The following is a 26,993-nucleotide window of genomic DNA, read 5'->3' as shown; positions in this document are numbered from 1 at the left end:
TGGTGCGTTTTTTTTTTCTTTTTTGTGGCTCTTCATACTTAACTGGTTGGCCACCCCTGTTCTAAATGAATTGTGCAGGCCACCTCCTGCGTTTGTAGCAGATTCTCAGCTGAGGTTGTACTCATCTCTTATGCCTGAGACATTCATCACTGTCTTCACAATGCAAAACACTTGTAATGGACTGACCACCAGTATGGTAGCACAACAGGTCAACAGTCTATGTCATCAAAGCGTGCATGGTGGCAGCTCTCCCCGGATGTTAGGACAGGAAGAGCCCTGTGCATTGTCAAAATCAGACCTGGCGAAGAACAGTCCATTTAAAGGTGAGAGGATCCGACATGAAATATTTTCCCCTCCGTCTAAGATTTGAGCAGCAGTGACAGTCTCCATTTGTTATTTTTTATGACGCAGCGCTGCAGTGTTAGATAACACACCCCTCATCTTCGCCCTTCACCTCGTCTTCATGTCCCTACCTCCACCCCCTACCCCAGCTCTTTGTTGTGTTTTTTTCTTTTATTTACACTTTTTAAACATGCCTGAGTTTTCTTAATGCGTTGGAGACCGTCACAGGGAGAGAACAAAGCTGTGGCAAAGCAGTGCTTTCCAGACAGTAATTCCATTCAACTGAGCGTTTACTGAGTTAATTTCAGGATATAAAGAATAGCGAAACAATATGCTGAGCAATTTTATGCAGTTCAATGCAACGCTCTCATTTCAATATGTATGGTGAATTAAAAAAATGTACTGCATGATTTGTTCAAAATCTGTTGAAAAAGTACAGTGCTCTGGTAATCTAAACAGGACATACATCCTGTTTTTGCTATTCTGCCTTTGTTTTGTGCTATAATGCAGAGAAACCGTACTCAGTACATGAGATGAAAGACACTTTGCCGTATTAAAAATACACTCTATTATGACATTTAACAATATATAGAAACACACCATGGATTTACTAAATCTTTACAACCTTAGTAAGCAGATGAAGTACACATTATATAGTTTGTGATTGTGACAGTAGTTTTTTAAGGGGTAATGAAGTTGCCTTTTTTAATGGGGGTACAAGGGAGGCTGTATCGTTTTATCCTGACTCCTGCATGCAGATCAGTAACACTTCTGACATTGCCCTGTCCCTGCTTAGAAAGAACCTCCCTTTCCTCCTTTCAAACCCCTGAACCCACCCCTTTCACCGTGTCACCTGTGTGGAAGCCCCAGAGCCTGGGTGCCAGAGGTAATTACAGCATCCAGGAGCTCCCAAAGGAGGGCAGCGCTGGCAGGTCACTGCCCAGGGAGAGAGGGGTGGAAACCAAGGACAGAACTCCAGGATAAGCTCCTGTCTTGGTTGGTGGAGGAGTCAACCTGGAGGAGACGGAGCAAAACAAGGCAGTGAGGTGAAGAGCAGGGAGGGAGAGGAGGGAGGAAAGCAGTGCTGTTGTGGTAGTGAAATCTAAATCAAGATTGCATAGACCAGATCTGACAAGAGATAGATAGACAGAACAAGAGGGAAAGATAGAGGTGAGAGGAAAAGGACTGGTGTTAAACAGTGAAAGAAGACAAGACACAAAAATGAGAGAGAGACAGACAAAAGACAAAGTGAAGGAGGACGGTGGGGGCTCCAGTGTGTCTTGGTGAAGGCGTGACACAGAGTGGAGTGGAGTATGTAGTCTGGCAGAGGGGCCTGAGGATCCTCCACTAACTGTCACCTTGGCTCTAACTCTCAGTACTGGTCCAACTGTCAACTCAACTCTAAATCTAACAGTCCAAAATGGAGTCCCAGCCTAAAATACTGTGCGTCTTCATGAAGACTGGCCTATACCATACTATTAGGCCGTAGCCAATGACATATTATGTTCTTGTGCCTTACCATAATGATTCATTTCAACATGTAAAACAATGTGCTGGATTAGTTATTACCACCTTGTCATTTTATTAGGATGACACATTTTGAAGTGTGATTCACAGGTTTATTTTTTATCTAATTATAACTGTAGTTCAGAGGTACGTATAGAAGATGCTTCTGACTTGATTGATATATCCATGTACACAGAGAAGATTTTAATGAAATACCTTTCATTTCCTCTTTATATTTCAATAGATATGCCGGCTTCTTTTTACAGGTATCAGAATAAATTTGAGTAGGCCATCTTTCAGCAGTGACAGCGGTAAATGAAAGGGATATCTTTGTACCAGCAGAGTAAACACACAAGGAAAAATGCCTGAAATCTGCCTTACAGTATGAGCTCTGGGCCTTTTTAATCTTGTTGTTCTGGGCCTGCTTCCAGCTAATTTGTATGTATGTATCTTAAATGGTGCACAACTGTTATTAAAATCCCAGGAGAAAAGCAGCCTTCAAAGCAAAAAAAAAACCTTCTTCCTGACGACACCCATGGGTTGTCTCACATTTGTTTGGCGGTTTGCTGTCGGCTGTCGGGGTGATCTGCACCGTAACTCCTGCTGCACTCCCCTCGCTCCCTCAGCCCCCCCCAAAAAAAACAACAACAACAGAGCAACGGGAACAGATCCAAACTAAGAGTAAACTGTTTTATAGTTGCTGCACAACAAATAAACAAACATCTGGAAGCATTCAGAGCGGCCCATTAGAAGGGCTCTGGGCTTTGCCAAAAAGGGGTAAATGATGAGGAATGGGCTGTCGAAAGGCTGGCGGAGACAGGGGAGAGGCCAGATGACGGAGCTGTGGGTGCTAAGCACTGCCTTTTAGAGCTCAGCTGGGCTCAGAGAGATCTACACCTGCTGCTATCTCCTCCTCCCCGCCTTTCCTCCACCAGACATCTGGATGAGATACATGACTAATGAATGACTAAACTGCTAGTGTTGAAACTTAGCTGTTGTCATTATGAAGGGAAAGGTTGTTGGTTTGACTGATGACTTAATGTTCTTTGCACAACGCACTTAGTAAAACTAAAAGTGAGTTTGACGGCTTTAAAAAATGTTAATGCGTCAAAACCAATATACAGCTCCCTATTGTCGGTTTATTGTTGCTTGTTTAATAACCAGATCTGATTATATGATTTTTAACTGCATGGATCAGATGCTGTTGTGAATAAAAGTATTAACCTTTCATAAAGTCCTGTTATTTAAAGTGAACACATGTGCTGCTGGTTACGGAATGTTTTGGTAAAGTAATTGATACATTACCTCATACATCTGTTTCTTTGCTCCCGGGTTGTTTCCCGTGCTTATCTTGAGTGATTCTGTTTTTTTCTGTTTGATCTCACTCTGTAGTTAGAATAAAACCCTCATCTTTCTCCTGATAATCTTCCCATTCTGGTTTGGACTGCCTTGGCATGTTGCTTAAGTATGGAAATGTCCTCTCTGGAACGTGGTGAGAAAAGACAGAGCACCTTTTGACGTTTCCCATTAGACACATGTACGTGCTCTGTAAGACATTTCTCTCAACCTCGTAATGATTATACCAGCAGGATCTGTCCCCTGACAAACATCACTCTTAAACACAAAGACTTGCACTGGCCCCCTCACAACTAAAACGAGGCATATGGAAAGAACAAAGTGTAAGCTTTTCCTCCACACTGGTCCAGAGTACCCTTTGCAGAGCTGCTTTCTGTAAACTTTTCATGATAAACTACAATGCGTGCGTTCAACATCGAGAAATGACAGATGATGCAACATTTCATAGAGAATGATATATACAGATCTCACTGCCAGCTATATACTATTAGCATGTGTTGAGTGAGCCTATGCACCACACTCGAGGTGAATTGTAAAAGACATGGCCATCTTCCCGGGTATAGAGATCGTAAAAATGTTTCCCAAGCACTCGTCACGGCATGCAAGTTTTATTTCTTTGCAATGTTTGCCAGTTTGTGAGCTGATGAGGTGTCTGATTAGCTTCTAATTACACTGTAAGCTTTTCCTCCACGTAAAGCCACAAAAAAATAAAACCACAAAACATGGTCCTATTTGTTTGTATGAACATACAAACTTGCCTGCACAGGCACTACTAGGATGTTTTGCCGAGATATATAATACTGTACTGCAGTACACTTAAAGGGATAGTTTGGATTTTTTGAAGTGGGGTTGTATGAGGTACTTATCCTTATGGGATGGCTGTGGCTCAGGAGGTAGAGTGAATCGTCCTTTAATACATTTAATACATTGTCCTTTAATTGACGGTTAGATCCCTGGCTCCTCCTGTCCGCATGTCAAATGTGTGTCCATGTGTCCATTAGTAAGGCACTGAACCCCAACAGCGACTTTCATGGCAGCTCACTACCATCGGTATATGAATGTGTGCATTATAGGGTGAATGAGAGGCAAATTGTAAAGTACTTTGTCCGGTAAAATAGAAAGGCACAGTACAGCCTGTACAGTAGATGGCAGTCAGCATGTTCCCAGTTTGGAGAAACGGATTACCGACACTGCAAAGCACTGTACTGCTGTGGACAGGGTCAGCAGCAAAAACGTATTTTAGCCACCTTAAAAAAGACCCGCTTAAAAAAAAAATGTTTAAATGTACTTTATATTCAGAATATTTTCACTGCTTTACCTTGCTGTCAGATAGCCCTGTGGTATTATTAAAAAAAACTAGTGCAGTGCCCGTTCAAAATGTGCCTGTTTAGAATGGGCCTCTGGTATTGCTGCTTGCAGCTTTCTCGAGAACTGCTCATCCCAGTAACTTCACACTCAAGACTGCACTTTCTTTCGGTCCTGAGCAATACACCTGCCATGACATAGTTGCGTTCACTAGCAAATCTAAAGTGAATGCGTCATTTGCTAACAGCTAGCTATTTGGGAACAGGCTATTTCCGGGAACGAAAGCGTTCATTCCGAAAGTTACATCGCTGATGCTTGAAATGTTTGGGTTTGCTACAGTGTAACATCTCTGGTTTCTCTTTCTTCATCTGTTCTTGAATGTACTGTAGCGAGCTGTCCCAACATGTCATTCAGTGGTGTAACAGTTAATTGGGGTCCCCTCTCAACACAGTCACTGCTAATAAATATGTCCCGTAGATTTCAAGAGTTCGCACTCGGCGCTGCACTCTCCTGGGTTCTCAGCAATACACCCTCCATATTTGTTGTAATATTTTTTTACCCTTCCAGTAAGCATGGCTTTTTCATGTATTATACACACTGATACCTGTTTAGTTATATGGCATTTTAGGAAAAATGATAAAGAAGAAAAAAATAACAAGCAGAAAATAATACAAATAGAAAATTATAATAAAAAGATCAAACTAAGTCATTTGTTTTCTACACTCTCTGGTCGTACATTTTTTATCCCTCAATGTGTAAGTATATACGTAATAAGGTAATATGTTACTGTATGTGTGTGCATGTGTAGGCACCTGTATTTGTTGTGTATGTGATTTATAGTATTAAGACACTAATTGTTAAAGCTGTTTCATAATACATCTGTCTAACCCAGACTTGTACTGTATTGAATGAACAAGAACCTGAAATGTCAGTCATAGTCACATCAATCTATTCTTTTGCAGCTCCTGCTGCATATCATAGTGGTGTTTACTCCCCGTGTATGAGGACAGGCTCTATTTCCTTGATGTGAGTCAGATGATGTGATATTATTCCTCCCAGGAGTGGATTGGCTCGGCAACATGAATATCCATTAAAGCCGGCCTATAGAGATTGATGAGGGGAAAGGGGACGAGGCAAACCGGGCCTGCAATCCTTCACCGCAGCTTCACATAACACTGCACTGTCCGCATCCAAAGTGATGAGAGCTCATTTTTGGAGGCAAGCATGTCCTTGTTATTACTACCCTGGAAATCACCTCTACATTTTCTCCTTCAGAAGCAGGCTAGATTAAAATGCCAGGATAACCTCCTCAACTTCCATGACAGGCTTAACTGCCGAACTCTGACGTGCCAGCTCTAAACTGCTTTGAGAAAGCTGCCTACCACCAAGTGTCATTATCGCACCGTTATCGGATGGCACTCTGCTCACAGTGTGTGAATAATTCTGTTTGTGCTGGGTTTGGGGAAATGTCAGTGACACTATTGTTTTTACCTTGCCTTTTGATGTAGCTGAAAGAGTCTCCTGAGTGTCTTGAGTTCTTAAACTGATGTTGGACGTATACAGCAAAAACTTAAAGTGAAAATATAGGACTGTCAGCTTCTGAGCCATTTCAAGATATTTGTCTGTTAGTTCATCTTACCTGTGGTATAAAAGTAAATATTTCTCTCTGTGATATTCTGCCTTAATAAGGGATGTTTCATAGTTTAAAGTATGCTGGAGTTGTTTTGACTGAAGTGATCTAAGCAATGTCATTATGATCACAAAAAGAGTTCCCAGATCAAAATAAAATCTGAATGTTTTTAATCAAAAGTCACTTTACAAATGAATCTGATGCTGCAGCTTTTGTGGAATACCTATATAATTTTATAAGGAAGATTAAGCATTTTGCACACTGAGCCTGAAAGCGAACGATCACACTTTTGAATTCCTTGATCCATCGGCACTGAAATATGATGATTACAATTTTTGAACCATTTTCTCAGCTGCCTCCTAAATCTTTACTGTCTGTGAGCACTACAGACAAACCTTTGTTGTTTATGATGATACAAACCCAACTGGACTCACCCGTTAAAACTTACAGACGCAAGTTTGAAGCAATATGTTAGCTTCTACTCCAAATGTGTCAGACAAATAGACAAGGACATGAGTTTCTGCCAAGCAGGCCCAGCTCTCTTGGAAAAACACACCGCTGGTGCTTTGGACTTTGGTGTACTTCCCAGTTGCACTGGTCATTCTCAGTAAAGTAGCAGAACATTATTATTTTCCCACCATGATTTGTAGTAGTGGTTCAGAACAACTGAGATAGGGCCTGTGCTTTCCTGCCATACTTTCAGTCAGAAGTTGGAGCAGGTTTTTGTAGCCTTTATGGTTTCCAAAGGTGGGAGTCCATCATAGTAATTTAAGATGAAGTTTAGCTGCCAGATGGTTTTGGATATTTTTACAGCAGGATGGATGTTGGGTCCACCAGTTTTCTTCTGTGTCAGTACCCCTTGAAACAAATTGCTTGGTGAGCAGGCAGAGTCTGTCTGTGTGAGAGGGCTCACTACCCTTCATTCTGATGAATAGCTACTAACATGCAGGCAGATGCTGGACAACTTGTCATGCTAAAGGGGACAGGATCAGACATCAATAAGTCCTTGTAGATTTTTAATTATTGTACATTATCTGGGATGTTTACACGGATACACAATGTCACATATTTTATATTGCATGATACAGCAAGTTAACAAAATTAGATACATATTAAATGCATACTAAATGCATGTGTCTTGTTGGTTTATGTAGGATCATATATCTTAATCAGGGTGTTTTAATAAATTATATTTTCTGTAGATCGTAAGTCTAGGGTAACTGATCTCACACAGAAATCATTCAGGATGAAAACATGCCTTAATGCTAGTCTGGTTAATGGCTCCAACAAATTAGAATCCAATTCACTCGGTGGACAGTTTATCATGCTGGGTGACAACACATTCTGCATGGCTTAACAGCTGTGCTACATCACTGAACTTTTCTGTCAGACATGATGGTAACGGAGTTATACATGCCAAGAATTCACTAATGTGTAGTAAGAAAGGGGCCCACCAGTGATCATTTACACAGCTACATAAAGTGGTGTCCTGTTATGCCGTTTTTCCATTACATGGTACCTGCTCGACGCGCCTCGACTCTACTCGCCTCACTGTGCGTCCGTTTTCCATTGCAGATTTTAGTACCGCCTCAGCGTGGCTGGACGTCATAACGGCGCCGCTGTAAACTGCCGTGACCTAACGTGACACACACACACAGAACGTCGAAGGTGTGTTGTTGTTGCCACAGCCAGAAGACACGTTTTGTTTCAAATGAAGCTGGAGGCAGCAAAAAAAACACAGCTGGCTAAACTATTTTAAAATGGCGGGTTTGATCAGGACACCCCCCTCTGTCGCTTTCACGTCACCTTTTGGTATCGGCTCAGCTCGCTTGGAACCTTGACTGAGGTGGTACTAAAAAAAGTACCTGTTAGCAGGTACCAGGTACTTTTTTTCGTAATGGAAAACCAAAAAAGGCGAGTAGAGTCAAGGCGAAAACCACTACTTTCCCTGGTTATCCATGTAGTAAAGTATATGAACACAAACATGCAGATGCTTGTGTATCGTCATAGTAATGACAGCACGCATTTGTCTTGAAAGAATAGGCAACTCCAAATTCTCAGAATCACATACATTTTAGAATCACAACCTAACTTTCCCCAGAAATTCAAAAATTATCTCAGTTTTACTTTTGTAGTTTTGGCTAGTATTCCTGACATTGTACTCACCAAAGTAATTGCTGGTATCTAGGAACTCAGCAGCACCTCGGAGCAAAAATCTTGAGTGACAGGGCATTCAGACACCTTTTAAACAAGGCAACCGTTTAGCCAGATTATCTTAACCACTTTTTTAGGGGGGTAAAACCAAAGCTGATTGTGCCTGAAATGTTGTATTGCACAGGAAATCTTAAAGGTAAGATAAAGGCAAGTAGGTAGGTCAACAATGAAGTCGATCTAGAAACTGTGATTGATGTTTACAACATACAGTTCGGCGGTTCAACAGCTAACCTGGTTTTTAGGACCTTTGTGATAGTTTGACTGCTCATGTTTCTTGCTCCGTCTGACTTTTTTGTAGCAAAGTTGCCACGTTCCCAGATCCTAGCAATTAACCTGCTGTGTGTATTGTTACTATTATCCATAAGGATGGATAAACTATGAAAATAAGACCCAAATTGTGATAAACCGTAATTGTCGTCTAAAACATAGTTATCATTTCAAGTTCTATGGGACAGATGTTGCATTGAACAATTATAGAGGTTTGAGGTTTTTAAGTCATAAATAGTCATTAATAATTATGCTGGTATCACACACACACACACACACAGACACACACACACACACACACACACACACACACACACACACACACACATACACACACACACACACACACACACACACACACACTCATTCCCAGGTACCTTCAATGCTCCAAAGCTATTGTGGCGGAAAGAGCTAAACTCATCTCTCAATTACGGTAAGCTCCATTGGGCCATTGTCTAAACTGTTTTCTCACTCACTGGTGAATCCACTGATTTATTGTCAACTGCCTCGGCATCAATATACAATTGGGAGACAGTAAGCTGTGATGTCTGAACACAAACTATTGTCAGAGTATCAGCATATCTCACATTAAGTGCCATTTAGACTATTCATTGCATCGGGCTGTGTGAAAGCCTTGTTTGGATTTTCTGCTTGTGAAGAAAAGGGAAGGCCATTATCCTATACACTGGGATTCCAGTGCTTCTATTTACCTCTACACTCACTATCAAACTAAATGAACAACATTTGAGCTGCACCAAACACAGACACAGTGTCGCAAACGTATGGGTCAGCTTGTCTTGCCCTGTCCAGAAGGTCAACTTGAAATGATTGTCAGCGCTATTTTGTTGAACTGACATGCATTTTATCTCTCTGAAAATATAAAGGGGAGCCTCGGTTACAGGAAGTAGCAGGTCTTTTATGGTTTGTAGTGGAATCAACTTTCCAGCTAAAACAGAATGAAAAGATCAAGGTCACTGAATGCTAAGAAGTCCAAAACAACCTTTTAATCTGTCACTTTGATTTGCTGAAGTCACTTTAAACAGACGGAGCAGGTCCCTCTGTCATGATGATGTGAGCGGACAAGTTATTTCACCATCATAATTTGATTCGCAGATAGTTTCTGGCATGTTATGTCACTGCAACGCAAGATGATTGGATTGACTGAGTCATTTTGGTCCAACACATGAATTTATCCCAGATTGTTGTGATTTAAAAGGCTATTTCCTTCCTTCCCCTCCCTCAGGACAGAACTACTCAAAACTAAACCTTCAGAATTGGTAGCCATCAAATCATATCATATCCGCTCAGAAAGATGTAATTTTTGTGCATTTGTATACAGTATGTGGTATTTGTTGAGAGTATGTGCTTGAGTGTTATGTACTGCTATAATATATGTGCTTCATGAAAAAAATGCAGAAGAATACAGGACTCAGTACAGTCAAATGTCATTAAGAAACTAAAACGAACGAACTTGAAAATGAAAACTAATTATTTTGGTGTAAATCGATAGAACATTTCCATTCTTTGGAGTGCTGAGTGCCTGGAGACCCTCGAAAGAAAGCTAAAATATGTCTCTCCATTTGACACCATTAGCAAGTGTTAACACATGACCTTTGACATCGCTGGCCAACCGCTCCACACCATTTTAGGCATCCTCTGCAGCAGCAGTTGTGAGCGAAGGAATTGGACAGTTGGATAGAGATAGGCGCATAGGCATGAAATTGGATTAAGTGAAATGAACATGTTCACATGTCTGGCGGTGGGATTCTTTGTTTGCACACTGTGACCCTGAGATGCAATGTCTCAGGGCTAGCCAACTGTTTGTTTTGTGCCCTCTGATCCATGTCCATGTGTTTCTGGTTAAAATAATGAGCTTGGTTAAATTTTTTCTCCTTTGCATTATACGCTCATGATAAAGAGTGAATGCATTGTTTTATAAGGGTACATCTACTGTAGAATATGCTGTACCATTGCCTGTGTTATTGTTTTGCTTGATGTAGCAGGCAGTAGATTGTAATAGCTGAATAGAAAGGATGATATTAAGATAACCTTGGGAGAGAAGCGATAACACAGCCATGGGCATCTGTCCTTCCTGCCATCACTAACCCACTGTGACATTTTAGCTGAGGAACAGCTCAAGCTATAGCACTAACATCTTATTGCACTTTATATAGGACACTTGAAGGAATGGTATTTTTTTGTTGTTATTGTACAGTTTTGGAAATTGCCTCCTTGGTCAGCTTGTATTGTGATATGCTGTTAGCTATTAGATTATGGCGAGGTAATCCTGACAAATACAATGAGCAAATCAAGGATTTTAGTGCTGTGATGTGCAGTCGATAATATTTGGCTTCATTAATTCCCATGCCCTGAGATGACATCCAGCCCCTATTAGGTTTGAAATCTCATCCCCGTCTCCTCTATACCTCAGCTGTGGCTCAACCATGCAGCCAAGCAGATAATACGCTCTGAGCTCTGAAACATGTACCATTATAATTAGCTTTGTCAGGTCCTAGCCCCTACAACCCTCATGCAGATAATATGATAATATGTCTTCATAACCGGCTGACCTTACATGCTCAATATTTCTCCCCTTATGAAGATTACATGTCAATAAAGTAATTGAGTCCCGGGGTGTGTGGCAAGTGAAGATTTAGGTTATTGGACTTTTCGGGGCAGTGATGTACGAGCGTTATTATTCTACCTGTCAGGAGATGTGCAGGGGGCTGGGGACAGTCCGAGAGTGTCAGGGGGAGAGGAGAGGAGAGGAGAGGGAAAGAGAGAGGGAGACAGAGATAGGGCAAAAGAGAAAGAGGGGAGGGCGCAGAAAGACATGAATTGAGCCAAAGAGAGACACAGAGAAGGGAGTGAGGGAGACGGAAATTAAGAGAGGTGGGAGGGAGGACTGGGGAGAACAGAGGAGGCAAGATCATTTCTCACAATGAGGGACAGATCCACAGTTAATCATTCCCTCATACCTCTATCTCTATGTCCCCTCCCTCATTCTCTGCATATGAACAGGGGATATGTCATATTAATTAAGAGAAGTAGAGTAACAGTGGAGCCATCTGTCTGAATGAGGCACAGGGAGGCCAGAGGGGTATGAAATATTACACACAACACAAACCTACTATCACCTTAGCCTCGTATCTGATTGGCTACTGTGGGTTCATTATTTTAAGTTCTGGCAGGAAATGACGGCATGTAATTTGACACAATAATTTTGAGCAGCATATGATGTCACCCAGAATATATTTTTCACCACTTCAACCTTATTTCAAAAACAATTATTAATTTGTTGGTTACTTGCTTACTGCTATAAAGTATAGACTTTTTCTGTAAATAATTTAGAACAGTTTGAAATCATTTTACCAGTAAGCACATCAGGCTATTACAAAAAAAACAGTCATTTTTGTATATTTATATGAATCACACATATTAATCAACTTTTCTGTAAATGTGCCAGTGTTAGGAAATCCAATCATTTTCAATTGCAGTACTTACTTATATATGATAAGATGTTCTAAAGCCAATATGATGCCAACATAAAGTATACAGTATATACATGCTGTAAATACAATAAATATAAATACATGAACACATTAAAGTGATTTTTAAGTCTTACGTCAAAAGGAGAAGTCAAGTAAGAAGCAGTTACAGGAATTAGTTAATGAGTACACATTGTATATTCACATATGCATCAACTAATAAACCTAAAAGAAACCATACTTCCTCAGTACCCTGTTTCAAGACATACTGTAAATGTAGAATCCCTGATCTTGATGCTGCACAGATGTAGTAGTGTTCTGCACATTTTTTCTTTCCTTTTTTCTTGCCACTTACAGCGGAAAAATCGTGCTAAATGCCATGTGTCAAGGTACTGTTTTGTCCATCATAATTTGACTGTCAGTGCTAGAGACAGAGGAAATGGGATGTGAAAATGAGTGTGGTTGATAGAGGTCCAACAATGAAGGTTACACACATTTACAGCTGCGAGAGAGACAGAAGCAGGGGACTCAAAAGGCAGGGTCGGAGAGCAATGTTAAAGGATATTTTACCATGTCCTATTGGATTAGGCCTGGAGATTGATATCTTCCAGTCAGATGAAGCTCTGATGTGAGTGATCCAGCCCCTCCATCATTGTGACATGCGGCTCTTGGCTAACGCTCATCCGTGTTGATGGGCACACCCTATGCCACAAGGGCCCTGGCTAACATACCCACCTTCCTCTCTCCCCATCTCTGTCCACCTCACTCTTGCCATCTCTGTTCTTTTATTTCTATAGCCCTTCTCCCCTGTTTTCTGTCACCATGTCATGTCCAATCACTGTTTGGCTGGCCAGGCACTCAGTCGGGCAGGCAGGGAGCAGGAGCCCCAGGTAGAGAACTGCCTAACAGGCGTCAGGATGGGCACTGAAATGACTCTAATAATGGGGTCCCCGTGTGGCCCAGACAGGCCAGTCAGTTAGCAGGGCCAGGATGGGGAGTAATAAGTGTTTGATGTCTGCAGGGTAGGAAAGTGTGAAGGACTACAGCCAACCCTGGGCACTCCGGTCAGGCAGGTGCAGCCAGCCAGGGTCTGAGGGGATCGACTCTGGAACAAGACGTCAGATTAGTATTGATATGTGTCATGCTGAGGTGCCAGGCTGTTTGTTTAAGAAAGTATCTCAGAGTGGTAGCAGCCATGCGGTAATTGATGTCTAGCTCAAGCAGAGCAGCTAGAGGACAACCTGATGCGCATGGTGCCAAGTGAAAGGCAAAAGCTTTATGAAACAACCATTGTCAATTTTATGGTGTGATGAAGGAAGAAAACACTTCACAATGCTTTATTATCCGTGCATGTTTTTATGCATGTGTAAAACTCAAGCAGCAGTTCCTCTCGTGGCTAAATTTTCTGGCCATCTTTGATTTGATGGAAATTGTCACTGACAGGGAGCGAGGTGCCATTTTGTCCACTGATGCGTGAAGTCCATCATTGTCTGTGTGGTTGAGTTTAGTTAACATGGCACTTAGCGACTGACATTGCTTTAGAGCCGGCAAAACACTGTCATTGTCACGTCATTTATCTTTTGCTTACCAATTTCCAATGTGTGCCACGCTGAACGCCTCGCTGAACGCTTCGAGCTCTTTACAGTAGGCTTGTTCAGCTCGACAGAGTTTTGGTGCCCTCTAAGTATAAACTGTATTTCAACCCCTTAAAAACAATTTAAGCCCTGATATCAGAGGGAATAGGTCACCCAGCACCTTCCACTGATAAAGCCACTGCTGTTCTTTCTTGCATGGCTATCTAGTAACAAGCTACTTCCCTTTGAACAGTTTTATGTGGTTGTAATTGACCTGACAATGGGGTTCATTATGCAGTCCCTTTCATGCTGTTTTGCCTGATAATTATTATTTAATGTGTTCGGATGGAGAGCATCATTAATTCATCCCTTCCTCCAATGTCAAAGAGATGAACAGTGAAGTTATCACTCTCTGGTGATTAATATTATGCTCTTTTGTTATTGAATCCTGTCCCAGTGATTAAACCTTGATTGAGTGACTCACTAGCCGCTCTTATTAACGGCACCATTACCGAACACAGCCAAACCTCTAATTGCGATTTTCACTTTTTCTTTCTATTTCGGTCAGAGGTTTGAACCACTTATCTGTGCTTTTCTTTTAATTACAAATCCTGGGTGTAATGAAGAACACAATCGATCAGTGTCAGGCCGTGTGGTGTGCATGTGTGGTGATTTGTGATCCACATGTTGACGGAGAAAATGAGCACTTATGATTACTGGCGTCATTAGTGGTTTCATGTGCCCTTAAGGGTAGATGAACCCTTTCAATAACTCTAGCAGTAAATAACTAACTTGTCATTATTGTGCTTGCAGGAGAGAGGTTTTTTTTTTTTAATGCAAGATGTTGTCAGTGAGTTGGCTAGATGATAGTGGATGCCTTGAGAAAGGCGCTCTAAGGGGACTTAGGACTTTGTAAACTGTCTCAGTCCCCCGCCTTAAACAACCCTCCTCTTATCCAGAGCTACTGTAACCAGTGTTCTCAACTGGCTCTATGTGGAATAAATGTCACTGAAATTAATTTCAACATTTTTTTTTCATTAGACCCCCCACACACAACTCAACGGTAATCTCTTTCTTCAGTCAAAATTTATGTGCCCCAGAATTCAATTTCCTTCTCATCCTCATAAGTTGGAAGTACAAAGACTGATAGGCATTTATCTGGTTATAACTGTAATTCACCCATCAATGAATAATGCCATTCTCAATTTAAAGTGTTTGATGATAGCCATTTAGTGAACTGACAGTGATGGATTGTCATTTTTCAGATGTAAACCAAAGTTGCCGATACATACGGTACTGTATGTGATCCATTGCATGTCTAATGATTAATTACATTTTATTCTATACTTAAATTAAATATAATATAAAAACATAGAGAATGTGTTTAAGAAGAATCATGTGGCAAAATCAAACTAGTATTGATTAGAGCTGGTTGAGCCACGACCCCGCAACCTCCTCCTGACAGCCTTTCAGCCTGTGGCAATAGCAAATCTTTCAACTCTCCACCTCCCACTCACACACTCTTTCCCTCTTATTTTTTAACCATTGTTGGCTTTCTGTGTGTGTGTGTGTGTGTGTGTGTGCGCATGTGTGCGCGTGTGCATGTGTGAGTGTGTGAGTGTGTGCATGCGTGTGTTGTTTTTACCCAAGTCATGCACACAGTTCCTAAATCTCTCTCGGTCTCTGAAGTAAAATGAAATAAAAGTTCGCTCCAACAATGGAAGCAAAAACACAATACATCACAATGAATTAAAGCTCAAGAATATGTTTGTATGCATTTTGTGTTAGTATATATATACCGTGGTCGAGAAACATGATGTTTGAATGGGTGACAGACTAACCACTGACTGACTGACAGGAAGTATACAACATGGCAGGCAAGTATTTGGAAAGTCTGATGTCAGAGACTCATCAAATGTCAACTGAGAAAGCAACTGTTATGCTGTGTTTCTCCAGGTTGATGGAAAGGCATCTCATTATGGGGGCTTGTTAAGCCAAGACTATTACTACAAATTATAATCATCTCAGGAATTGATAGCTAATTGTGGGTACCATATACTGTATATAAGTGTGTATTTTTTAGTATACATGCTGGATGTTTTACTGTCCTGCATGCCGTGCTATGCACTCATGGCTCGTTAGAGTACTTCTGTTGTAGGCAGTATAATCCCCTCCTTCCTGTCTCCTACCCTCCTTCCATCCCTCTCTCTCTACCTTCTCCCCAGCCTCTGCCTGGGTGAAAAATGGGGCGCATTTCCCTGTGTGGATGTGGAGAGTATAAATGGCTAATGAATTACAGATGAACATTGACGCAAATTAATCTTCCTGATGTCCCAGGGTTATATGGCAGCTATTTAAAAGTTTAATCAATATGCTGAAGTTGAGAACATGCAGGCGCTGCAGTTGTTTGGCCGCAGTAAACAGCCAGAAGGGGAACCGGGAAGGCCCGAGCCCAGGGCATGTATCATAATGACAGCTATTTATGTGTAATGGAGTAAATATTTTTTATTAGGAGAGGACAAATGTCACTTTAATTTTCAAAGTTACACACAGGAGTTTTGTTTGAGACCCAAGAGAGATGGGTGACACCTCAGCTGTTAGAATTGTTAACTAATTGACAAGGGAGTCTATTAGTAGAGTAAAGATGGAGTAAAGATGGATTTAGTTTCAGCATGTCATATTAAGTCTTCATTTCTTTTGTGAGGAATATGTATCATAAAAAATGATAATAAGAGGGTCCTTATGTTGGTGCCATCAATATTTTTCTTTCATTTTCCATTTTCAGTACTACTCTCTCTTCTTCACTTCCACATACACACACACACACACACACACACACACACACACACACACACATATATATATATATATTGTATCTGTAATTTGTGTTTACACTTCTTTGCAGTTAATAACAATGAATTCACTTTTTCAAAATACAACTATTACATGTGGCATCACAGTTAATTTTAATGACATAAATACAACAACACTATCTTTCAATGCAATCTAAGCATATAATCACTTAAATAAAATTCATGATGTAAAAGAAAAGTTTGCATCACAGTAGAATCATTATTCTAGGTCACAGTTTAAAGTAATAAATCACGTTTTCTTTGTTATTGACGATAGTATAAGAAATGTGTGAATTACTTTTTTTCTTCCATCAAAAAACACTATAGCACAGCAGTTATAGTATTATAGTATATATATATATATATATATATATATATATATATATATATAGTATATATACAGTATAGCAGTTTTCAGTACAAAAAAAACCCTAGTAGAACAAAAAATTAAGTAAAAAAAAGTGATAGAAAATGTTAAAAAACAGTAGTACAACAGAAGCTTTTTAGATAGATAAGTAGATAGGTACATACTCTGGTGGAGCAACCACTGTGGTTCTTTTCCCTATTGAGGTTTGTTCACATAGAGCAGTGTGACTTTCTCCGCTCACTACATGGGAATTACAGTGAAATACTCACATACACAGTAGGTGTTTGTTTGGTAACACTTTACTTGAAGGTATCTACATAACAGTGACATGACACTGTCATGACACAGTCATGACACATGAACCCTAACCCTAACTTTAACCCTAACCATAACTTGTCATGACAAAAACCGAATGACACTTACTAAAAGAAGCGTTATGTCATAAACGTTTATGACTTGTTTATAATGTTTATGACACGTTCATGACAGTGTCATGTCACTCTTCATGTTCCCTTCAAGTGTAACCAAAAGTACAATAAACTGCCGACATTGTTCTTACAAGGACAACATTCGGGAAGCATTGGATGCTGCTTTGCCTGCTGGAGAACATTGTAAGTTTAGCCAGTATTTATAGTTTATTTCTGTATTTCTGTCATGCATTTTACTGTTGAGAAGCAGCTGGATGGCGTGTGGAAGAACACTTCTGGAGCGAATATGTCCTGCATGAACTCAGCCTCACATTCCATTTCTGCTGGCATCTTTTGGCCAAATTGAGCCCAGCTTTAGTCACATAAATGATTTCATTGGGCATTTGATTGGCCTCCGCCATCCTGACTGTGAAATCAAGCATAGAGCAAATGCATAGTCCCACAAATATTTAACAGGTACTTTTAAGAAAAAATACAAACTATCAAACCTACACACACTGACACACATATCCAGCATACCAATACTAAGTGAAACAATATAATTTCACTCCGTGGCAATGTGCTGTGTGTGCCAGCCCACCTCTCAGTAGGCTGAATCACAGTCCACTGGCTGTTGGTTTATGGGATGCAGGGGGATTATCTATCTGCAGGCCTCCCTATAGAGAGGAGGTGGTGACTCCATCTCATGACGTTGGGCTGAACTGATAAAAGGACAGCCGGAGATGGATCGTGTCCACAATAATAGCCCTGGCTCACAGCAGCCTATGGCCCAAGCTCATAAGTCACTCTCGCACCAACTCTTATGGATGCTTGCCCCAGCTCCATCTGACCCCATCCCCCACCTGCCCGGCAGTGTTATTTCAGCCCTTGGAGATAATATAGAAAGTGTAATTGCCTTGTTAATTGGCTTTTTTTCTCATTGCATTTTTTCCCTGATGGATGGCAGCACTGATGGAATTGTCGGCTAAGTGGCCAAACTAGTGGGACAGAAAAGCAGAGGAGGAGAAAAATACAGAGAGTGAAACAGAGGAATCAAAGAAAGCAAAAAAGAGAGTAAAGAGTGTAGAGAAGTAGAAAGACAGAGTGGAAGCAGTTGAGAGGAGAGAGGAGGATAGATGAAAAGGAGACTACAGGAGTGGAGGGAGTGGATTCTTGCCAAGAATAGATAACCTTGATGTTAAAAGCTACATCGTCGGATGTGTCTTTCTGTGACATATTGATGGCCCTTGAAAAGAGTCAAGCTGATTTTATGCAGGGAACAATCATTAAACCCACTCCATCTCCCTCCTCTCTCTGACTCTCTCTTTGTGTGTGTGTGTGTGTGTGTGTGTGTGTGTGTGTGTGTGTGTGTGTGTGTGTGTGTGTGTGTGTGTGTGTGTGTTGATTAAATGCATAGTTGTGAAGCAGGCAATGTGAGTTTATATGGCTAGGAATCCCAAACAGAAGCCTTAGTTGTATTACTAAATAATAATAATCTTAAAGATCAATATGTGGCCTCACTGTCTATTTTAGAGTGATGACGATCAGCATTGTTGTTGTTGTTGTTGTCGTCATTATTATTATTGTTATCATTATTATTGTTGTTGTTATTATTATTTCTACTTTAGATTTGCTTCTGCACCTGAAACTGTACCTTGACTTTTTCCCTTGTCAGTTGATAGCATGTCTTTAACCAAAGAGAAAAGAGAAATTTTAATTAGAAAACTATGTAGATCTCCACAACACACTGTCCTGGCATTATTATTATTATTATTATTTTAAAGACATTGCCTGGTGGCTACAGCAGTAGGTAGGGAATCAAATGAAGTAGTACTTCTGAATCCAGAAGCAATATGTTATGTGATTGATATCCTGTGTGCTCCTGTTTACTAAAGTTAATCAATGTTTTCAAAGTATGAACTTACACACTGATTTTTCAGCTTTATAGAAAAACATATTAAAGACCCCACTATGAAAAAATATACTGTGGAACTGAGACCTGAAACAGAGGCTATCTTGGAAAGATACAGGACTTCTGCTATCTATCTAGGACGAAATTAGACATAATTTAGTCTTTCTACTAAATTGTAAAGTATTTTGATATTAAGTGTCCTTGAAAATGTATGTACAAAGTATCCAGTGGAAACACATTTTAAGGAGAGATGAATCTGCTTAGATACCCAGGTGACAGTTTAGTTAATGAAATATGTAACCATGAGCTGGACTGCTGCAGCTAGGCACTTTGAAATCTCAGGAACTACTAACTGACACTGTATTGATCAACAACTTGTAAACTTCTGTTTATATATCATGGTTATTTAGTACAACAAGGCATTAAAGTATCACAGATTGCAACCTTTGCCAGATCTCAAGTCCTCAGTTGTCTGCAGGGATTGGTTTAGTGGCCTTATACTTTATATAGAAAAATTATATATTCACACAATAAAAATGCTTTTGTTACCATATGTGTTAATTTGATATTCGAGCACTGTATATAGGAGGCTTTGTACAGCTGGCTTACTCACACTGTGGCAGAATGGCCTATCAAGCCCCCGTAGAGAGGACACATGCTTTGGGTAATCAGCTCTGAAAAGACCAGACTGTCTGACAATGAACTTACACTACAACATTCACCAAGAGGAAGATACAAGATGCAGACTGTATGGTCTTTTAATAAAGACAAGAGCTTTAGCTACTCCCCTTAAAAACAACAAGGTGCCATGTGACATATGCAGAACAAAGGCCTGATTGTTCCTCCACCAGGGCATGATGGAAACAGTAGCCTCCACATCACTTTGTTAATCTGTCACTTTAATGGTTTCTCCCACTGTTCTCACTGTGTGCTATATTTGTGTGCATGAGATGAAAGTGTGTATGGGTTTGCGATAATGTGTCTATGGCTGAGAGTGTGGGTGTTGATTCAAGTGTGCTCATCCATGGCTTAGGATACACAGAGCATATTGTAGACTACTGGGTTTGTCACTGAACCACTTGTTATTAAGTATCTGTTCATCAGGCGGAACCCCGCAGGCGTGAGCGTCGCCTTAGAAGGCGTTATGTAAGAGTGAGTTTGGCTTAGTTATTCTCTTCTGGGGCTCTAACCACCCCATCCTTCTCTTGGTTTCGCTCATAATAAGAGCAGGCTCTCGCTGTGAAGGGAACACAGCGAACTGGAGTATGTTTATGCACAAACCACACTGCTTAATGTAGTGCTGAAAGGTATCCAGAGCTTGAGCCAGGTTGCACAGAAAATTAAGACACACATTCAGGGACTTTTCACCCACTGGGACCTCAACTCTGTTCTTTGTACTGCTCTTTTCCCTAATTTACTCTTCCATTTCTCCTTTGATCACAGATATAGCTTTTTGTTTAAAGCACTGTTGGAGAGTTACAGGTCACACATCGCCACAGCTTTCTGATTGGTGCTGGAGAATCTCAGAATGTGTTCCCTTCCAATCCTCCTCAGTTCCCACGGGCTAGTGACGAGCTCAGTAGAGTGTGAAGGCTTGAGGGGCCTTTAGCTTTAGTTCCTTCATCTGTGAAGGTTATCTCTGAAAGGCTTTGGTTGCAACCTACAAATATATCCCCTCTAGGTAATGTCTCATAGGAGTCTTGGTTCTGGTACCTCAGTGGGTAATCTCTTTAAGGGCCCCACTCCTGGAGAGAGTGAGTTTCTTGCCGGGTAAGCTGTGAATATGTGAAAGGCCCCGGTGCCCATATGATCAGAGCGCTGTGAGACACCTCGAGTCCTGTGGTGTCAAGCCCAGTCTCCAGCCGTGGCACCTATATCCCCGGGCAAATCACAGCAGCTGAAATTCACCCCCCCGCCCCAATCTCCTCACTGTCAGAGAAGCACACACACACGTATATGTACCCCTCACACACCGGGGGAGCAGGCAGGCATGGAGCTGGTCCCGGATGTTATCAGAGGTGACAGCTCCTCACACTTCAGTGTTTGGATCACCTCAAGTAGCTGGGCTATGAGGGAAATGAGCACTGCTCCACTACAAAGTCCAGATTTAGATTGACTGAGCTTGTCCTCGGGCCTGTGGGCTGCTGCTGTACTGCTCCTCCGCCTGACAGAACACCCACTACTGCTGCGAGGGACTGGTGTGTGTGTGTGTGTGTGTGTGTGTGTGTGTGTGTGTGTGTGTGTGTGTGTGTGTGTGTGTGTGTCTCTGTACTGTATATGTGTGTGTGTGTGTGTGTGTGTGTGTGTGTGTGTGTGTGACTTGGTGGAGCCTACTTTGAAGAGTCACAGAGAGTGGGGGAACGAGAGCGATGTGTCAGGTTTGGTTAGAATTGAGGGTGGCATCAGAATATGCTTGGCACTAATATGGCACCAGTATCTCTGTCCCTGTCTCTGCTTTCTGTCACTTAGTTGCCACTCTCTCCCCGCCCATGACAATGTCTCTTTGGATTATGTCATTGGACTTAGCGCTTGGAGCTTCCCTCATCCCTCTGCGACGCCGCCTCTCCCATAAGTCTCTCCTTTCTTACCCTGTCTTTGGCCCGGCCCCCCTACTCCTATAATACATTTGATATCTATTTAGAAAGCCTGGCGAAAGCTGTATCTGTTCTGCTGTCATTGACAGCACTAATGCCACTTGTCCTTGCCTCATTTGGTGAGAGGTGACACCTAGCTGCAGCCCGCCACATTCATCAAGTGGCAGTAGGAGCCCTGTGACATCAGAGTCAGAGCAGACCAGTCAGAGAGCTCTGGGCAGCTGTCTCACTGGACGGCAACACCTCTCACTACAACAAGAAAGAACTGCCGGCCATCTTGGATTCCTTCTCTGGGCTGCATAGAATGCATGTGGCTTCTTTTTCAGGATTCTGGTTAAATGATTTCTGTAAATGAGCTCACCTTTGCTTAACTTATACTTGATTTTGATGGAGGGTACTACGAGGATTTATGTCAGAGGAAAAATGTAATAGAGGGCCACATTTTAAAAGGGGAATATTGGATAAATAAGGATCTAAATAATAGTCTAACAAAAGAAGAAGTTCAAATGGCTATTAATAAAGCTAAATTGGGAAAAGCGACAGGGGTTGAAAATATCCCAAATGAAATACTGAAATCACCCAAACTATTTGATATTTTGTGTGATTTATTTAAAGGATGTTTTGAATCCGGCAAAATACCATCTATGTGGCTTAAATCAATTATTAATCCGATACCAAAATCCCAAAATGAAAATCCAAGGGTGCCTTTAAATTATAGAGGGATTAGTCTGATGAGCACAGTTTATAACCTGTATTCTACAATACTTAATGAGAGGCTCATGTTGTATTTAGAGAAAGAAGAGCTCCTTGTGGAAGAACAAAATGGGTTCCGTAAATCAAGATCATGCCTAGATCACATTTTTGTATTGTCTACAATTATAACTAAAAGAATAAGTGAAAATAAGCCAACATATTCATGCTTTATCGATTTTCACAAAGCTTTTGATATGATCAATAGGGATCTGTTAGCATATAAACTTATCAGGGGTAAAACAGGGGGATGCTTTGTCTCCCACATTATTTGCAATTTATATAAATGATTTGGCAAAGGAAATTAAAGCATTGAATTGTGGGATAAGATGTGGAAATGAAATGATAGGTATTCTTTTGTACGCGGATGACATAGTACTACTGTCTCCATCTGAAGATAATTTGCAGCGGATGCTCTCCTATATTGATGATTGGTGTAATAAATGGAGATTGTTTATCAATAGAAAGAAAACAGAAATAATTCACTTTAGAAAACCTTTAACTACTCGCAGCACTTATGAGTTTAAAATTGGGTCACACAAGCTGAACTTTGTAGACTCATATAAATATCTAGGTTTCTATATTGATGAACATATGAATTTCAGAAATGGTGTTAAGGTTCTTGCTGATTCAGCGTAGAGCTTTGGGAGGAATCATTGGTAAAAGCAAGAATCTGAAAGACATAAGTTTTCAAACTTATTCTAAATTGTTTCAAGCTTGTGTGTGCCCTATACTTGATTATATTGTGGGTGTTAGAGGACTTAGGAATATATCTAATTGTGAATTAGTGCAAAATAGTGCCATAAGATGTTTTCTGGGTGTGCATAAATATACCCCTACATTGGCGATAGTGGGAGACATGGGATGGGAATCATGTGAGGCTCACTGGAAGATATGTATGGCCCAGTTATGGAATCATCTATTAGATATGGACGCAAATAGGTTGACAAGGAGAATATTTCTCTGGGATAAACACATTCTTGGTCCTTGGTCTAACGACATATGCAAATTGTTTTGTAATTATGGTTTTGGTGAGTTGTTTCTTAATAATGAAAATCTGAATATTGGTTTGTTTAAAGAATCTGTGTTTGCTAAAGACAAAAAGCAGTGGGCCAATGATATATGGGCTAAGCCAAAATTGCGTATTTTTGTAATGATAAAACCAGAATATGGCACTGAGAATTATGTTGTATATAATTTGTCAAAAAGGCAAAGATCTTTATGTGCTCAAGTGAGATCTGGTGTTTTGCCTTTGACTATTGAAACAGGACGATATGTTAATGTAGAAGAGGAAAAACGGATCTGTCCCATGTGTTGTTTGAATGATATAGAAAATGAGTTCCATGATTTTTTGTTTCGTAGGATAAAAGCAGAGATTGACTTGGTAAATATGGATGATGCTCAAAGACTGAGATGGCTGTTCACATATGAAACATATATTAGCCAATTATCTAGATAAAGCTTGGGAGAAGGGGAAAAAAGCTCTTTATCGAGATGAATTGTAGATGAGAATTTGTTGTTTGTGTGTGGTGTGTGTGTGTGTGTATGTGTATGTGTGTACGTGTATATACATATATATGTATGCGTATATGTGTGTATATGTATATATTTGTATTCATGTATTTCTCCGAATGATTTGTACATGCGACAGGAAGATGTTTGTTAAATAAGTAAATTTGTGGTGTCTTGTAATCCCATGTGGGATGGGCCAAAATGTTTGGCATGACACAGAAATAAAACATAACTAACTAACTAACTATACTGTTCATACTGTAGAGTCTGTATTACACGTCTTAGTAGTAGTCTTAGTTCTCAACTCCAAAATTGATCTGTATTATCTAGTGTGTTTTATTAGCCAATTACATGCACATACGCAAATACCTTGCATGCTGATAATTGAATAATGACTTGCTGTGATGGGTGATGGCTATGAGCCTGTTGCTGTCAGGACTCTGCCCCAAGGCCACACTGGTCTTTCTCTGGAACAAGATGCTCGTCCTTCGCAGCACCACCTCTCATCCCCTACAGTTCAGTCCTGCCATTTAAAGCTACCCTGTGGAGTTTTTAGACAGTAGTAAACAAACACGCTTACATTGAACGTTTCTCACTGAAACGTATCGTCTGTGTCCTTGAGGTCTCACGAACACATTGAATGCAGTTACTACCTCATAAAATGTCAACACCTTGTTTTGCATGTCTTGAAACCTGCATTTGTTTCATTCTGTGATTACATCAGTTGGTAGATCCCTTGTGAGGGTCTCGCCCAAGAGGTTGAGAGCACTGCTGCTCAAACATTGCACAACATTATATATGTGCATATGGCAAGTATTTATGTGATCAAGAAATTACAGATTGGCATATGCCAACTTGGTATGTAGTAGTGCTGTCAGTTAAACGCGTTATTAACGGCGTTAACGTAAACCCATTTTAACAGCGTACATTTTTTTAGCGCGAGATTAACATTCTTTTTGGTCTAGCAAACTTTGTAGTTTTTTTCACATGCTGTTGCAACAACTAGTAACATTAGAAAAACTACAACACCACACCGGATCTAACTAGACCGGAAACAAAACAACAGGCACGCCGCACACACTTGTTTGGGCTTGCGAGCCGGCCAAAGAGTAGTAGGCTAACGTTACGTTTTGAGTGGATGGCGAGCGCGAGAAAAAAGTTTACTTTTAAAAAGTTGCCAAATGGTTCTATTGACAAGACCAAAGTGATCTGTGTTTTTTGTCGCTGTGAACTGAGCTATCATCGCAGCACGTCCAGTCTGAAATACCAGTTGATGGCCAAGCACACAGCTGATGCTAATTCTCCGCCCCCTCGTCAAAGCCATGGGACAAAAGCACAAAGCAAGCCAATCCACTTTTCCATGTTGATAAGAGCATTAAAATGAGAAAAAAGAATGGGACAAAAAGAAATCAAGGGACATTTAGAATAGATAAAAATGTGCGATTAATTGCAAGTTAACTATGACATTAATGTGATTAATCGCGATTAAATATTTTAATCGTTTGACAGCACTAGTATGTAGTTTATCTGTCTGTCACTGAAATATTCCAAGAAATACAGTACAAATCCAGTTAGACAATGAGGTCAATACATTCAAATTGATAATTATTTTCCCAATTTTTAATAATAAATGTTTTCTTGTTTATTATTAAAACTACAAGCATGACCCACACCTCATTTGACTCTCTCTCACTCTGTTTTTAGGAGTATTCGCCAAGTGTCGCTACATCTACTATGGCAAGCACTCAGAAGGCAACAGATTCATCCGAAACGACCAACTCTGATGGACAGCTGGTCAGGCACAAAGAGGGACATGATTGACAAGGAATGTTAACAGAATGAAAGAGGATCAAATCAGTCTCTCTTCATTAAAAGCACTGGTGATATTTGAGTCACTTAATCTCCAACTGGAAAAAGATTTAAACTTCATCAAAAGATTTTGTTATGTAATGGGAATGTTGTTTTTTAAGGTCGTATTCCAGCCCCATAGTTACGGCCTCCTTTGCTGAGCTTGGTCTGCTTTTGCCTCCCTGCTTCCAGCTCAGAGTCAGAGATACTCCCACTGACATGATTACTTCTAAGCATCAGCAACCACACAACTCCAGACACACACACAACACACACACACACACACACACACACACACACACACACACACAAGGACAGTCTCTTTCTCTCTCTTTTAGCCAATTGCATCCTTTTCTTTGACAGCCATGATGGATCACCCGTCCACTACTGCCACTAATCAAGGGTGAAAGGGGTGACGGTCACACACCTGGGGCCTGACATGGACTCATCTCTCTCATTCTCTCTTTTAAACACACACACACACACACACACACACACACACACACACACACACACACACACACACACACACACACACACACACACACACACACATAACTGCTGTTTAAAACATAAGACATTGCAAAGAGTTTGACAGAACAAGGTTTATACAGCCTGGTTAAACATCCCTAAGCTTTTTAGTCCAAACTTGAGCCATGATCAGTGTATCTTGTTTAGTTTGTTGCAAACTGCAGAATGATGTTCCATCTTTTGTTTGAATTCATTTTACTGAATGAATTTTATCTTTGTGTCTCTTAGAAAAGAAAGAGAAGTCAGATTATATGTCTGTTATCTAAGCAATGATTCGGTCCGTTTCCGTTTCAAGTCTGTAAGATTTATCAAATGCCAATACCAGTTTTAATGAAGAACAGAGTTGTAACCAATTATGCATTCCGGGTATATCGTTATGTGTAAAGGTGTCATTTTTTCATGTTTTGCCTTTTTCTGCCATTGTGTCTTCAGCCAGTTAACTACATCATACTGAAATATTCCATTCATTATTTGCATTGTTTTGTGACGCATTGCAAAGAAAGTATAATAATATTTAGAAAATTGCATCTAATGGAAT

At 40.6% G+C, this 26,993-nt stretch overlaps 1 protein-coding gene across 2 annotated transcripts in view; it reads left to right on the top strand.

The window, feature by feature from the left end:
• Window positions 1-26,701, top strand: part of lrmda (leucine rich melanocyte differentiation associated) — a 210,261-nt gene extending 183,560 nt beyond the window's left edge. For both annotated transcript variants that reach the window (XM_031306697.2, XM_031306694.2), the window contains exon 7: window positions 25,781-26,701. In XM_031306697.2, the coding sequence (XP_031162557.1) occupies window positions 25,781-25,860 (80 nt within the window). In that variant the 3' untranslated portion in view covers window positions 25,861-26,701. The remainder of the gene's footprint in view (window positions 1-25,780) is intronic.
• The last annotated feature ends 292 nt before the right edge of the window (window positions 26,702-26,993 follow it).

The sequence above is a fragment of the Sander lucioperca genome, chromosome 15 (genome assembly GCF_008315115.2).
Source record: "Sander lucioperca isolate FBNREF2018 chromosome 15, SLUC_FBN_1.2, whole genome shotgun sequence".
Classification (NCBI taxonomy): domain Eukaryota; kingdom Metazoa; phylum Chordata; class Actinopteri; order Perciformes; family Percidae; genus Sander; species Sander lucioperca.
Note: the sequence above shows the minus strand (reverse complement) of the source record. Positions and strands in the feature narration are given on the sequence as shown.